Here is a 16,441-nt window from a genome sequence, read left to right as displayed (position 1 = left end):
TAAACACTGTGTATAAATTTAAAGTCAATCGGATATTAATTTTGGCCTCTAGAGCGTCCACAAGATTTTTTGAAGTGATCAAGGGCTATAACTCTGGCAGTAATTATCGGAAATCGCTGAAAATCAACAGGCTTTTTCGTCTCATGACCTTAAACACTGTGTATAAATTTAAAGTCAATCGGATATTAACTTTGGCCTCTAGAGCGTCTACAAGATTTTTTGAAGTGGTCAAGGGCTACAACTCTGGCAGTAATTATCGGAAATCGCTGAAAATCAACTGGCTTTTTCGTCTCATGACCTTAAACACTGTGTATAAATTTAAAGTCAATCGGATATTAACTTTGGCCTCTAGAGCGTCCACAAGATTTTTTGAAGTGGTCAAGGGTTATAACTCTGGCAGTAATTATCGGAAATCGCTGAAAATCAACAGGCTTCTTCGTCTCATGACCTTAAACACTGTGTATAAATTTAAAGTCAATCGGATATTAACTTTGGCCTCTAGAGCGCCCACAAGATTTTTTGAAGTGATCAAGGGCCATAACTCTGGCAGTAATTATCGGAAATCGCTGAAAATCAATAGGCTTCTTCGTCTCATGGCACTAAACACTGTATATAAATTTAAAGTCAATCGGATATTAACTTTGACCTCTAGAGCGTCCACAAGATTTTTTGAAGTAATCAAGGGCCATAACTCTGGCAGTAATTATCGGAAATCGCTGAAAATCAATAGGCTTCTTCGTCTCATGGCCTTAAACACTGTATATAAATTTAAAGCAAGGGTCAATATGGGCATGGAAAATTTAGTCTTCACTGGCTACTAAATGCTAAAAATTTACTAGCCAGAACCAAAATTTTAGTAGCCAGAAATTACAATGCTATTAACTGTAGTCTGTAACGTAAATCACTACTAGATATTACGCGTTGTTTTTTTTAATCTGTGTCTGAGAGGAATCTTCCTTTTTTTTAAAGAAAGAGCTTAAAAGATTTTGTTTTTATTCATTTTATTAATATATAGGGAATAACTTTAATGTATGGGTTAGAAAAATGGGTCAACAACATGCGTAGTCGGACATTTTGTATACATTGCCGTAAGTTAGAAGTTAGAACGATTTTCGGCACATGGTAAGAAAATATATGAATGTCGTAAATATTTTCGTTAAATTGGAGTTATTTCCCCTAGTAAGTTCCGGTTTTACGAGGCGCTGAATAAACAAATTCAATTTTGTAAAAAAAAAATTTGTAATTATTTTAAAACGAGAAAAAAATCTTACAGTACCCAGCTGGCGACTCAAGTGAAAATTATAACTAGCCAGAAAATATATTTTGTCGCCATGGCGAGTGATTTAGTCGCCATGTAGAGCCTTGATTTAAAGTCAATCGGATATTAACTTTAGCCTCTAGAGCGTCCACAAGATTTTTTGAAGTGATCAAGGGCCATAGCTCTAGCAGTAATTATCGGAAATCGCTGAAAAGCAATAGGCTTCTTCGTCTCATGGCCTTAAACACTGTATATAAATTTAAAGTCAATCGGATATTAACTTTAGCCTCTAGAGCGTCCACAAGCAATTGTGGACGCCGGACGGACGGACGGACGGACGGGGGCGACGATAATATACGACCACATTTCAATGTGGGCGTATAAAAACAGACATACAATAACCGAGTATTTCTCAAACATTGTATAATAATATTGTGAGTTTAAAATACAGTTTGATAAAAGTAATTAAAAGTTCTGGCCTGTAAAGAGCATGCAATTGATCCAGAATTAAAAATTACAGTAGATGCCTCGTAATCCGGTTTCACGTAGGCGTTTTACGGACTGTCTGGTCTGAGATCCTACGTTGTCCAGGAATTGCGGCTGCACTAGTGGTCGCTGTTGTGAACCGTTTCCGTAAATATAATATAATGTATTATCTGAGGTCAATGGAAAATTGAAGTGGTTTCAAATGAACAATAACAGTCCGCTAAATTTTTCTTGGAATTTCTGTTCACGATTTTATTGTGAAAACCAAACAAAATAACTTTTGTTTAATCTCCTGCAAATCATCTCATGGCATGGAATTTAGAAAACTGTATACTAATTCAATGCCACTTATTCCATCTATTAAAATCCAAGAAATTTCTTTTTTGGGCTATAATAATCACAATTAAATAGAATTGCATGCAAACCAAATAATATCTGCAAGTACAATAATTACCTCTGATTGGGAGTCTTTATCAGAATTAGTCCTAGCGGTCTGTAGATTGTCTTTAGGAACAACAATGTTACCCTCTTCTGCAATACAAGAAAAAATAAAACTCTCTCATTTTAGTAAATGAAATTAAGGACACCGTAAAACTAAAAGATAAGTCAAATGTATGCATATAAATGTAAGAAAGTCCAATAATAACATCTTATGGTGTTATTTTCAGTGCACAATTCAATTGATCACATTTAATAATATTCTAGACAACACTGATCAACAATTTCCTCTTTTGTAGTACAGTGTGGGAGGGTTCTTCCTTTATTTTTTTTTTTTTAACCCATTTCAAGATGTGTTTTTCTGTGCCACTTCTGTGACATGTCTAGCTTATATTCTTTGTCGTCTACTTAAAACAACTGTTTATTCCAAAGTAAAATTGGAAATTATGTTTGGAATTGATCAAAGTATTTTTACAAGGTGCCCCGCGATAAAAAAAATCTCACTTAATATCTTAAATGTGGACTTCGGCATTAACGTCCTACTGGTTTCCCACACAGCTATGACTTGAAATTAGTTGGGCTTAACCAGACTATTTTTTACAAGCATTATTAGACAGCTTGGAAAAAAATACAAATTCAGAAGATCTTAAGTGCACGTAAATTGTAAGAATCTTAAAAAAACATAACAAATGAAACCAAAAAAATCGCCAAAAGTTCTCAATCACAAATTCTGTTTAACCAAGAAATTATATGCTGTGAATTCCACTCACAGTTGAAAATGAACACCATCTTGTGCCATGCAAAAGTACAACAAAAGATTTATAGCTATGTGAACTCCTCATATGAGAAGTAGGAAGCATATCCTACCTTGTGTATAGTTGAGATCCGCATTTAGAAATTGAAAATGAATAGGATTAAGATAACTTGCGTCAATGTCACCTGCTGTGCAAATAGCTCAGTAGTTTAAATGCAAACGCACAAGCTTAAAAGTCACCTCATTCATTCATATTATGAAACCTAATAACTTCACAATTAGTTCGCATTTACAGTAACAAGATTTCAATGCAAAACATTGATGTGAGACTCTAACAATTACAGTAGGTTCATCGTGTTTTTACTTTGATGACAATATCTGACACTAGGGAATATTTATACGGTTCTACATTATGAAACCTAATAACTTCACAATTACTTGTAACATCTCAAACTCTGAGTGACATGGCATTTACAGTAACAAGATTTCAATGCAAGAAATTGATGTGAAACTCTAACTTACAGTAGCTTTATTGTGTTTTTACTTTGATGATAATATTTGACACAAGTAAATATTTATTTAATATTCTATAAAATGATCTAGGCAGTGTTTCTTTAGAATCTGGCCCAAAAATGCAAATTAATTAGGTGTTAAAACTCACAGAAAAGCTTCAATTTTTTTAAACGTTAATAATTTCTGCCGTTCATCGCGAGTAGTTGTAACTTTCCACCAATAAACAATCCATGATGTCATTCCAGTCCTTCTGCTCATATTCTAGTCTATATTTCTATGAGCAGAAGGGGATCACGTGGCTAAGTGGGTAAGACGCTGGCTCGCTAGCCTTGAGGTCGGGTGTTCGATCCCTGCATTGGCCGGGAAAGTTCATCAAGATTTTCCGGCGTGGTTCTCCCTTGTCAGTGATGCAGGACGGAGGGGCTGACAAGGAAAGCTGTCTAGTCGTTCGGATGGGACGAAAAACCGAGGTCCCGTGTACACATTGGCGTGCACGTAAAAGATCCCTTGGCAGATGGAATTCGATATAAGAGTAGGCCGTAGTGCCGCTGTCCGGGCAAAATTTCCCTCACAGCACACTGTATGGCGTATGCCCGTCTTCATTAGCCCAGTTCGGAGCAAAACAATAGGACGTTAAACCCCGTTTCATTTCATTTCATTTCATTTCTATGAGCAGAAGGACTAAAATGACGCCACGGAATGTTTATTGACGGAAAGTTACGATTACCCTCGGAGAACGGCGGAAATTATTAATGTTGAAATTTACATGTTGCAGGTAATATTGACATTCGGGTTCATGTTATACTTATGGAAAGGATATGTGGAAATAATTACTTGCATTATTCAAAAAATTTAAGAAGCTTTTCTGGTGACTTTTAATTCAAAACTGCAAATTAATAAGGTGTTACATCTAATACAATCCTTATTAAATTACTGTTTAGAAAAGCAAAGATCCCTTGGCCTTTTAACTACACCCATTGTACAGTTTATATATAATACAGTTAACTAGTTGAAACCAGTAGCACAAGCAGTCTTAGCACAAGCAGTCTACAATGTATTATTGATTGAATGTTACCATTTATAGATTTCTAGAAAAGCATGGAATGCAACGTGATTCCTCTCATATACCAATCTATATCACAAGGTTATAATTCCAAGTATAGGAAAGAAATGTGAATGATGTTTTTCTGACATTTTATAAGATATCTGACAAACACATTTTTTTTAAATCAATAATGTTGATAGTCTAGCAAAGGTAGCAAATTACAGATTTTAAAAAAATAAAATCGATTCATTGCACAAAATATATCTTTGCATGAGATCTAAGGTCACTTATGATGCTTCAAAATATTTATTTTATCAGCAAATAGAAATACCTTTTAATAAAATATGATCACTCACCATGATTTATTTTTCGAATTCTTTCTAGCACCTGTTCTAATGTGGATAATGTTCCTCCATGTTTACCCTTTGATTTACTCAAATTTGACATCAAAGCCTTGATTTCATTTAAGCAATCTTTCACTTTCTCCCTTTTCATTTGCTTGTATTTCTGATGTTTGTCAATTCCACTGCTGCTTGAGAACAAAATAAACCATGATGATTACAATAGCAATTTAAATTTATCTTGATAGTATCATGAAATCATGCCAATTGAGCAAAATTATAAAATGAAAAAAAGATGTGTGCCTATATGTAACTCCAGTTTGATTTCAATTCATATTTACATTTATCATTCATACCATTGCTTTTAAAATGACATTATGACCATAAAACAGGTTGCCAGGCAACAGAACAAACAACAAAAGCCAGTAAAAGTCACCCAATCAGTCCATAAAGACTGTATATTTAATTCTTTTCAAGGGCAACAACCACAGAAGTAACTATCAGAAAAACTAAAATTTGATATTTCCCAGTTTTTCATATCAGTAACATAAATAGAATATGTACCGGTTATTATATTATGTATCAGCTGTCCAGTTATTGAAAACCATTGAAATTCAATAGGCTTCTTCGCAAAAGAAACACTACAGGGTATCGATAAATTTCCAACTAATCAATAATAATTTCAGCTTGTTCGAGTTGAGAGCATCCACAATAGTACACTACCTATTTTCAAAGCGATCAAGTACTATAATTTTAACAGTAATAATCAAAGATAGGTTGCCAGGCAACGAAACATACGCCCACAGCAGCTAAATCGGCCGGGCAGTCAACAAGAGTTGTCGCATATTTTTACTTTTTTCGGTAATGAAACATTTATAATACATTAAAATCTGATTAAGAGCAACAACTCAGAAAACCATTAGAATTTGTTTGGTTTTTATAAAGTTCTGCCCCATGCTAACGTTTTGTATACAAAACTTTTAACACTGTATCATGGATTTAGCTGTTCCAAGTCATAAAAATTCATTGAAAATCAATATACTTGTCCGCCTCAAGATCTTAAACTCTGTGTATCAATCTGAAGTCAATCGGATATTAACTTTGGCCTCTAGAGCATCCACAAGATTTTTCAAAGTGATCAAGGGCCATAACTTTGGCAGTAATTATCAGAAATCTTTGAAAATCAATAGGATTCTTCGCCTCGTGACCTCAAACACTGTGTATAAATTTAAAGTCAATGAGATTAACTTTAGCCTTTAGAGCGTCCACAAGGTTTTTTGAAGTGATCGAGGGCCATAACTCTGGCAGTAATTATCGAAAATCACTGAAAATGAATAGACTTCTTCGTCTCATGACCTTAAACACTGTGTATAAATTTAAAGTCAAACGGATATTAACTTTGGCCTCTAGAGCGTCCACAAGATTTTTTGAAGTGATCAAGGGCCATAACTCTGGCAGTAATTATCGGAAATCGCTGAAAATCAATAGGCTTCTTCGTCTCATGGCCTTAAACACTGTATATAAATTTAAAGTCAATCGGATATTAACTTTTGTGGACGCCGGACCGATGGACGGACGGGGGCGACGAATATATACGACCACATTTCAATGTGGGCGTATAAAAACTGTTGAAAATCAATTGGGGAACATGAAGCCAAACACTGTGTATAAATATAAGTCATTTGGATGAGAACTATAACAGGACAGTTTCTCTCATAGCACACTACATGGCATATTCCTGTCTTCTTCAGTTTGGTTGTTGCATAAAAGTAAGACATTCATTTCCTTGTGTGTGTATGAAAATGAAGCAATGAAATATTATATATATTTATATGTGATGTTATTAACAACCACAAGATAGTACACAATTAAAAAATTCTCAGTGAATGTTAGCTATTGGAAAGCCAAAGTTAGGCCTACCTGAGAAGAATTATCTCAAGTGATACATAACTTTGGGGTGGGGGTGATTTGTTGTGGGAGTTTGCAGGTTGGTGGGTAGGCATTTAGGTAATGATTATTTTCTTCCTGATGTATATATATTGTGCTGGTAAAATGGTGGACTTTGATGGATGGTTAAGGGCACTGAGTAGTCTAAGATACACACTAACTTTTCAACATCAATCTTATTAAAATTTTGCTTACTTGTTCCATGTGTAAAATATCTCAAAGGACACATAACAGTCCGACTGTTTGTTGTGTAATAATGGAGATACACATGGAAATAAATAAACTATTTATAGCAAACGAAAAGCTTTCCCTGACCTAGATCAGTTCTTGAATAAATTATGACCTCGTACACATCACGTCATCCACAGTAAAAAATAATGGCTGCCTCCAGCAACAGTTTCACACCGGTCCATTGACGTCTATCTATATATGACATCAGAAGGAATTCCCTCCAAGACGCGATTTTCCAGGTCTACTATATATCAGGAACCTCACAGAATTTCTTCTTTTGATGGTCGAAGACTACCATTTTTGAATGTATTTAGGATTTTGAGAGTGGCGGAATAGTGTACAGAAGTAAATATTTACTTTTTACATCCTAAATTGTTGTATTTTAAAACTTGTTGTGGATGCATTCAAAGAATTACTGAACATCAAAAGCTCTTTTGAAGGTAAATAATGAACAAATATTTCAAAATATTTCGAGTATATAATTTTTAAAGTTTTTGGAGTAGAAATGTCGCTTATAACCTGTACTTTTGATCTAAGGAAGGGATTATCGATATTTCTTTTTAGTATGAACTTATATAATTTCCATAACAACTCATCATTATTTTTGCCTTTCCATGGATACCAGACAAACATGGCAAATGGAGGAATGGGGGGGGGGGGGGAGGTCATTGATTAGTAATAAGAATTAGAAGGAAAAGTACCTCTTTAATGTCCAGAAGAAAATTAAATTACAAACCTACAACCACTTGTGGACATTTCTTGCTGGAAGTCGTTACTTGTGTTGGATATACTTATACTGCTTAAGCTTCTGTAAGAGAATATAACCATATAATCTTTAAATGACATTTAGCAATTGAACATAATATAAAACAACACAGTTTTATGAATAACAACCATTTTACTACACAAGACATTTCTACAAGGTTTTACTAGTCATTCTCAAGCATACAAAATTACAAATCTAGAACGCTCAGTGAAACCTTGTTATGAGTATATAATATCTTGATTGTTATCCATAGAACTGTGTAGTCTTAAAATATTATACATGTGTAGTAATGATCCAACCATCAAGACCAACTGTCTTCATATGGAGGAGCTAAAGTGATCTTTCTAATTAATTATATGTTGTTGACATGGAGAAAATATTTTATCAAAAAAAATTTCCAGCTTACTCCACAGCCTGTGTCCTCGTTTCACTGCTGCATGAATAACCATATCCAGTTGATTCTGAGTTCTTGGACGCTTGTTCTTGTCTTGCGTCATCCATATTGATACTGGTGCCTGAACTTGCACTATTAGATGTGGTCTCAGAAACTAGAATTAAAATAAAATTTCAGAAATATTATTATTTAAAAAATTAAAAGTAGAACATAGTTATAGTAAGAAAGACATATATAAATCAACTTCACTGTTGTAAATGGAATTATATAATTTGGATCTGTGCTGTGTGCAGATCGGCAATTTGAGAACAATGGTGGCTGTGGTCTTTGCATCTTTCTGCGCTAAATACATGTATATTGCACATGTAAAGACAATTTGCATTCTGCTTATTAGGATATGTACATGTACTTCATCATACACAGGACCTACATGTATATAATTACATGTATATTTGTTACAACCTGCAATCTGGCCTTCCATGTTCTATTTAAAATTAAAGGCACAACACGCCAGATTTTTAACATTATATCAAAAATATGTACGACCGGTATGTACTACTACTGGTACATGGATTTTAATAAACACTGTTGTTATTATGCAATTCATAAAGAATGGATTGGCTTGTATTATGTAATGAACAAATTATGATTTATTTGGGAAAGATACATTAAACATACATTATGCAAGAGCTTAATCTGCCTATTGCGGGTCTTTCTTTAGGCCTAAAATGTTATCTAAATTATTAACTAGACATTAATTAACGTATCCAGACCATAATCAACTCTCGATGTCAACACTAGCCTGCAATGTTTACTGGATTAGGATACCATTTGCTGCTCCACTTTATTCTTAATTTAATCATGAAATGGATAATAGAGACTGCATTTTTTAACGTACTGACTTTAGTAATGATGATCGAGGCTAGGCCGAAAATTCAATCACTAAAATCTTGTTTCAGAGTGTATCAATTTGACTGAAATTTTCAGCAAATTCCCTTTACATTATCTAGTTTTTACTACTTTAGTGAGAACTGCCAGCTCTTTATCTAATCTCCCATAATGTATCTTTAAGTTGGCAGTGTGAAATCAACAGAGACCAAAGTTAATTTTTAATGGCAAAAACTTATGCAAGTTGGAATTTAAATACGTTTTGGACAAACTGTTTTGAATGTGTACAGATTTAAGCTATTCAGCCTTTATTCTGGCATGTTGGTGCTTTAATTTCTTTGTATAATAAGTGTACATGTAGCTATCCTAAACCTGTAGAGAGCAACAAATATAGGGGATATGGCACAGGTCCCGATACATGTGAAAAGATACATTGACTTACATGTATGTATCCCCCTAAACAATATCTTTTTGTTTTAAAGTTGATATCCTAAATTGTTTTGTGGAATTGAACAATTGAAAGCTAGTTGATAAAATCCATTGAATTTGGCACATCAGTCTGTTTTTTCAAAACTTCACGGAATCGAATTCCTCAGTTCAGATACTGTTTTTTGTTTAATAACACAACACAATTCTCAATGAAGTCTTTTTTTCACACAGTTATTGTTTGTTATTGAGAATGTCTGGATACAGGATATGGCATACAGACTTTACTGAAACCAATACATACAGTATGTGAAAATCGAGAAAAATTCACACATACATGTAAGCTTACACACATTTACAACCATTCTTAAAGGGCCAGGTTTTCTTACAATAACAAAGTGCCATTTTGATTAGGTCTCATGATTTTTGTTGTACATTTACATGTAAAATAGATAAAGACTTTCTCTTCAAATAAAACACACAAAACAGGTTTTAGTACCGGTAGTATCAAATGTTATTTATTATTGATTAAGCATTTAAATAGAAGGTATTTTATGGAACTAGACAAATTCCCAATCGTCGTCCCCATGACAATTTCGGGGGGTCAAATTGTCTCCTAACAAAACTGGTTGACATCTGATTGACTATTAACAGAATTATCAAAAACAAATGTGTTATCAATATGATTTATTTCAATTCTTACATTTGTATTGCCTCAGTGAAACATTACAACTCTGAGCTAAGTTGAGTTCTAAGGTCGACATCGCCATGAGTTATATAATTTTACATCTGTATAAACTGAGGTCAACAAATGTCAGAAATTTTATTTTTTTACATCTGATTAGACTAAGTTTTAAGAGTTTAATACTTTATTTACTAGACCGATAAAAGCTTTAATTTCTGACTCGTTAAATTCAACACAGATTTTGATTAAATACATTCTATTGTGACTGGCCAACACAAGGTCGACTTTCCAATAAAAAAAAGCAAATATTTGAAAGGTTTTGGTTTTGAATATCAAGACATTTGACTGTCTAATCATTGTCAACAGTATTTATAATGCTGCTGTCATAACCTATGTCTTCAGGTGTTACCGATTAAAAAAGAACAAAAACAACTTTTAATTCCAATTAGATTGGATTCAATGCTAATAATTACATTTAATTTAATACATTTATTTTCCATTCTAACCAACCGAGTTTTGTACTTTAAATGAAGAGTGTTCTGGGGGCTTATCCATAACAGAATTTTAAAATAGTAATGTACACAACAACCAACAGAAGACCTTTGTAAATCACATTTTGTTAAATTACTAAAATGATGTAAAGGGAAGAAAAACTGGTCCTTCAAGATCATTTTATAAGAAATGAAGTGAGACTGATTGTTTTATAGCCTGTTAACACTAAAATCAATCCATTAAATCAATCATAAATCAAGCATTACAAGATGGTCAGTTTTCAAATTAGAATCCAATGAATGAATCTATCATTTTTTCTAAAATGTCAGTACAATTGAGATTGCAGGATATAACAGTGACACAGTTTGATGTAAATATATGATCCCAAAGATAGATTTATAATCTAAATAATTCATATTGTGGATTTTACATAAAATCAAAACACCCTAAGATGCTCACCAGCAGCCAAGTCATCAATATTACTAGATATAAAAGCAATATGCACAGAGCACAAAAATTGAGCGCATTAAGATTGGTACATTGTAGATATATGTGCATGACAGTCTTTTGTTTTGATACACTAGAAAGTTAATTTTTTAAAAATTGCTCTAAATTTTCAGTGTGTATGTACCATGGAGGTTTATATATTGACTAGAGTGTATGGTGGTCACGACTCACATGATCGCATGCCGACTATGGAGGTTGGCAACCATTTTACACCCGGGAAGATTGAGCCTACATTGTACATTGGCATATACCAACATCAACATGCCGGACAGTTGTTGTTGTTTTGGTAAATTCAATGTCAGGCGAAAAGGGAGTGGATTATCATTTCATAAGTAGGCATGATAAGTTATAAGTGAAATAGTGATCTAATAGATATAGTATAATCATGATAATAGTGTAAAATAATTTAATAAACACGGTGAAAAGACGTTGAACACTCAAAGCTTAAGGCCGAAAAACCGGGCGGGTCCATTCACTTAATTTATTAGTATTGATACTTTTATTATGTAATAATTACAATGTCCGTGTGTTTAGCCAACTTCAAAATTAATGTATATTTAATTATTATGGAAATTGTGCATCTACATACACATCTGGCATTGTATAAATTTAAACTCAATCGGATATTAACTTTAGCCTCTTGAGTGTCCACAAGATTTTTTCAAAGTGATCAAGGGCGATAACTCTGGTAGTAACTATCGGAAATCGCTGAAAATCAATAGGGTTCTTTGTCTCATGACCTTAAACACTGTGTATAAATTTAAAGTCAATCGGATATTAACTTTGACCTCTAGAGCGCCCACAAAATTTTTTGAACTGATCAAGGGCCATAACTCTGGAAGTAATTATCAGAAATTGCTGAAAATCAATAGGCTTCTTCGACTCATGACCTTAAACACTGTGTATAAATTTAAAGTCAATCGGATATTGACTTTGACCTCTAGAGCGTCCACAAGACTTTTTGAAGTGATAAAGAGCCATAACTCTGGCAGTAATTATTGGAAATAGCTGAAAATCAATAGCCTTCTTTGTCTCATGACCTTAAACACTGTGTATAAATTTGAAGTCAATCGGATATTAACTTTAGCCTCTTGTGGACGCCGGACCGACAATTTACGACCACATTTCAATGTGGGCGTATAAAAATGGTGAAAACTTCATTCCCAGTCAAATTTTGTAAATAAATTAGGCCTGATATTTTTTTCTAATCGGTGCTACTACTAAAATCTCATTAAGTTAGTCTTATTTTTTTGTAAAATTTAATATACTGCTGTATTTTTCAACCAAAGAATGGAAATTGAAAACCATATGAGCCTACTAAGGCCTTGCTAGCCCTGTTGATATTTTCCTTTTTTTTTAAATATTTCCCATCTTCATCAGATATTATTCTACTCGTAAATGATAGAAGTATTATTTATTTATTTATCGCCCATTATCATCTTGATGATGTTATAGTTATCTGTCAATCAAGCAGTCCTTTCATTTCAAATCGTCAAACAAATTATTTAGATCTATCCAAAATAAAGTTTTATGTGAACTACGAGGAGCAATGTTCAAAATTTAGACGAACACTTTATAGATCTTGACATTCGAGGACGTTCACTTTTCTCAATTAATATTAATAATAAAATAAACATGATTTCGTCAGGTCTGCATTACAATTTACACCATATCCACGGTTTTCATTATGCTTTATGATGATTATGAATTATGATAAGAGTTATTCTTAATTATAAAAGTCTCAAAAATATACCAGTTGACCAAAACAATTTTGTTTTTAGGACAGTAAGGTAAGACCTTTCAATCATCATTATTTGGTTGACATTGTTGAATTAGAAGTGTTTTTCTAATGGGCTTGGCCTTCCTCCGTCAGTCTATTTTCCTTTATTTACATAACGTTCATCCGTTCTTTCTCGGTTGAAACATGGCGGTCGGTCTCCAGTGACGGCCCACAGCGTTAACGTTACGTCAATGGGGATCACGTGACCACAATACACTCTAGTCAATACACCTCTATGGTATGTACATACATGTAGGTAAATAAAAGTTTACCAAAATATGTATGTGCCTACAATTTCTAATAATTACAAACACTTTTAAAAAATTCAGATACATGTAGCTGTTTATACAATGTATGGTTCATAAAATCTGTTTAAAAGTCATAAATAATCAAAAATTAAGAAAATTAAATGAAAACAATATTTCTCTTAACTAAAAGACTGGAAAAGCACTATCACAAGAGGCACATGTCAGCACAGCTTATAATACATGTGCAATATAGGTCATGTGTACAGCAATATACTAAACACGGCTAATATTGTCAATGATGTCATAGTATAAATGAAATCGGGTGTTTAACCTCTAACATATACAGGTATGTTCTTTTCTGCATCAACTGTGCTAATGAAGACAGTGTGCAATGACTATGTGCGAAATTTTGTTTAGACAGATGTGCAACAGAATTCTTTTATTTAATAACATAGAGCTTGGTTTATTGTAGTACACATTTTTCTTGCCAGAAGCTTCCTCCTGCAGCACTGGGGAACCAGGCTTAAAAATCCTGAGGTAAAATGTACGTACTGTGAGCCAAAACCAGATCGAACTCGTACATGTAGTTACAATGGTGGCTAGTGATGACATTTTTCCGTTTATTTTACCAACATTTGATAAAATTTCATCAAAAACATTGTATAAATATCACTAGTTTAACTATTTGTGAAGAATTATCCCAGTCTTTACACATATTTTAAATTGATTTTAAACCTGAAATCTGTAGGCCTATAGAGTAAAATTCTTTGAGAATCTAATTTTGTGTCTTATGACTGAAAACAGGGCCCTACTTTACCTTATCTGTGAGGGGAATAATTTTGTAGATGGTTCGAGTAGCTAACAGAATTATATTCACTTCTGCTGTGCCTTTCAATGAGAAAATGAAATGATATTTAACCGGACTAATGAAGACGACATACGCTATGAGGGAAATTTTGCCAGGAGAGTGTCGCTAAGGCCTACACTTACATCAAATTCCAACTGCCAAGGATTCTTTTATGTGCACGTCAATGTGTACAGGAGACCTTTGTTTTCTGTCCCACCCGAACGACTTTACATTTGCCCTTGCCAATGCACCACTGAGATTTCTCAGTCAAAACTGGGATCAAACATGTCTTACTCACTGAGCCACCATGGTTCCGGCATTCTATTAAAATTTCTAAGCTTCATATATAATATTATGGTAAGGCTTGTTATATGAACATTTTGGGGGCATAATTACTGATATGTAAACTAAAATAGGATCAATATCGAACAAACATGGCCATGGATGGAATCAAACAGGTCTTACTCACTGAGCCACCGTGACTCCTGCATTCTATGCTTCATATGAATCCTAGATGACTCGGGACCAAGTTCACTCGGTACCCCCATTTTGAGATCACTCGGGACCTACTGGTTTTATGGTAGATTAGTGTATGCGTGGACCCGGTGGTGTTAATTAGAGTGTTAATTAATGTATTTCTGTGTATTGTCAATTATATATGCTTAATTAATTATTACTATTAAATGTTTTTGATGGTTTCAACGATGTTTTGATGAACATGGAGTTGTTAAATAAAAGTATTAAATCCGTTGTTGATTAATTAATTAATTATTACTATTAAATGTTTTTGATGGTTTCAACGATGTTTTGATGAACATGGAGTTGTTAAATTAAAGTATGAAATTCGTTGCTTGATTGTTATGTTTGAGTAGTCTATAAAACATCAAACTAATTCAAATTACTCACAAGCCTAGAATTGGTATATAATTCTAAAAAAATATGAAGCATTCACCATTTGATATAATAATTGACTACGAAACCACGGCTATTATTTTTACGCAGGTATTCGTACTATATTTCAATTGTTATTGTTTGTTTTAGTGTTAATTATCTTGTTGATTGATTCTCAATAAATATATTTTAATCCTAATCCTTGTCTTAATTAATACCCATAGACAGTTTATATTACTGTATATACACCAATCTACCATAAAACCAGTAGGTCCCGAGTGATCTCAAAATGCGGGTACCGAGTGAACTTGGTCCTGAGTCATCTAGCACCCCTTCATATATATATATTATGGTAAGGCTTATTATATGAATATTTTGGGGGCATAATAAAAATATTGATATGTAAACTAAAATACATGTAGGATAAATATCGCTGAAGCTTGCACATGGATGGACAGGTCGAGGACCCTCCATGAATTTCTTCCCACATTATAATATGCGACATATTCAGTAAATTTTATCCAGTTATCAGGCAATCTACAGATTTTATTCCGGGTTATGTGTGTCGGGTTCTAGTTACAGTATTTTACAAATGAATCTGTAAAAAGTGTACTGTATTCAAATTTCAAGTTCTTTTCGGAGAACATTTCATATGATAGATATAAGATAATGAATTCACTGAATTGGGTCAACCAAGGAAGGTTCAATTAAAGAATTGAAAATACAATTCTAATTCTATCATTTCTCACAAAACCGCTTTTTATTTGAGGTTTTGGCACGTGGTACACCTTTTATGGTAGATGTAAAACTAGGCATAAGCTTACCCGATGGCGATGTTTGTTGACAATTTTTCGTCCACTGCACTATTTCCAGTTCAACAAACACAATGTCCAATGTTACTCAAGATTCTTCAAGATTTATAAGTTCATGCAACTCCCGACTATATTGTTGGCGCATAAAATAACCACAGGCTGAAAGACGTTAATCAATAAATTCCAAATGCATGTCCTACCTTATTGTGTGGGCCATCGTTGAACAACAATAACACTTACTGACAAACGAAAGTTGTTCAGTGAAACAGGTTTATCCAATATCACAATCAACTACATTTCTTTCAGTCGCCATGTTGGGATAATTTGACCTACTTATGACGTCATATCCTTCAATTAAAATTTGAGGACCCCTGTTTTACGCGAAACGAAATGTATTTTTATTTTACAATATTTCTATGGATTTCGTATGTTCTGTTTTTGTAGATATTTTATATCAAAGAGCAACATATAACTCCAATGGAGTTACGCGCAGATATATATGTCTCACAGATAACATTCGACTAAGATTAAAATGAACCTATTTGCAACTAAAGGTTACGCGCTGATATAAATATGTCTCACAGATAACATTCGACGCAACTAATCAGCTAGAGAACGCGTTACTTACTCGTGTCATGTTCCTCCATTTTTTCTTTCTTTTTGTTTGATAGGCCGAATATTCACAAGGTCGT

At 33.5% G+C, this 16,441-nt stretch overlaps 1 protein-coding gene across 3 annotated transcripts in view; it reads right to left on the bottom strand.

The window, feature by feature from the left end:
• Positions 1–16,068, bottom strand: part of LOC126828644 (uncharacterized) — a 39,704-nt gene extending 23,636 nt beyond the window's left edge. For 2 of the 3 annotated variants that reach the window (XM_050558529.1, XM_056102573.1), the window contains exons 1-5: positions 15,950–16,068; positions 8,186–8,327; positions 7,750–7,821; positions 4,851–5,023; positions 2,199–2,275 (exon numbers count right to left, since the gene is read on the bottom strand). In XM_050558529.1, the coding sequence (XP_050414486.1) occupies positions 2,199–2,275; positions 4,851–5,023; positions 7,750–7,821; positions 8,186–8,280 (417 nt within the window). In that variant the 5' untranslated portion in view covers positions 8,281–8,327; positions 15,950–16,068. Of the gene's footprint in view, positions 1–2,198; positions 2,276–4,850; positions 5,024–7,749; positions 7,822–8,185; positions 8,328–9,503; positions 9,976–15,949 lie in introns of those variants that run through there. The other variant, XM_050558531.2, reaches the window with a different exon arrangement.
• Between the last annotated feature and the right edge of the window lie 373 nt (positions 16,069–16,441).

The sequence above is a fragment of the Patella vulgata genome, chromosome 7 (assembly GCF_932274485.2).
Source record: "Patella vulgata chromosome 7, xgPatVulg1.2, whole genome shotgun sequence".
NCBI classification, from domain to species: Eukaryota; Metazoa; Mollusca; class Gastropoda; family Patellidae; genus Patella; species Patella vulgata.
This window is presented reverse-complemented; position numbering and strand designations above follow the sequence as displayed.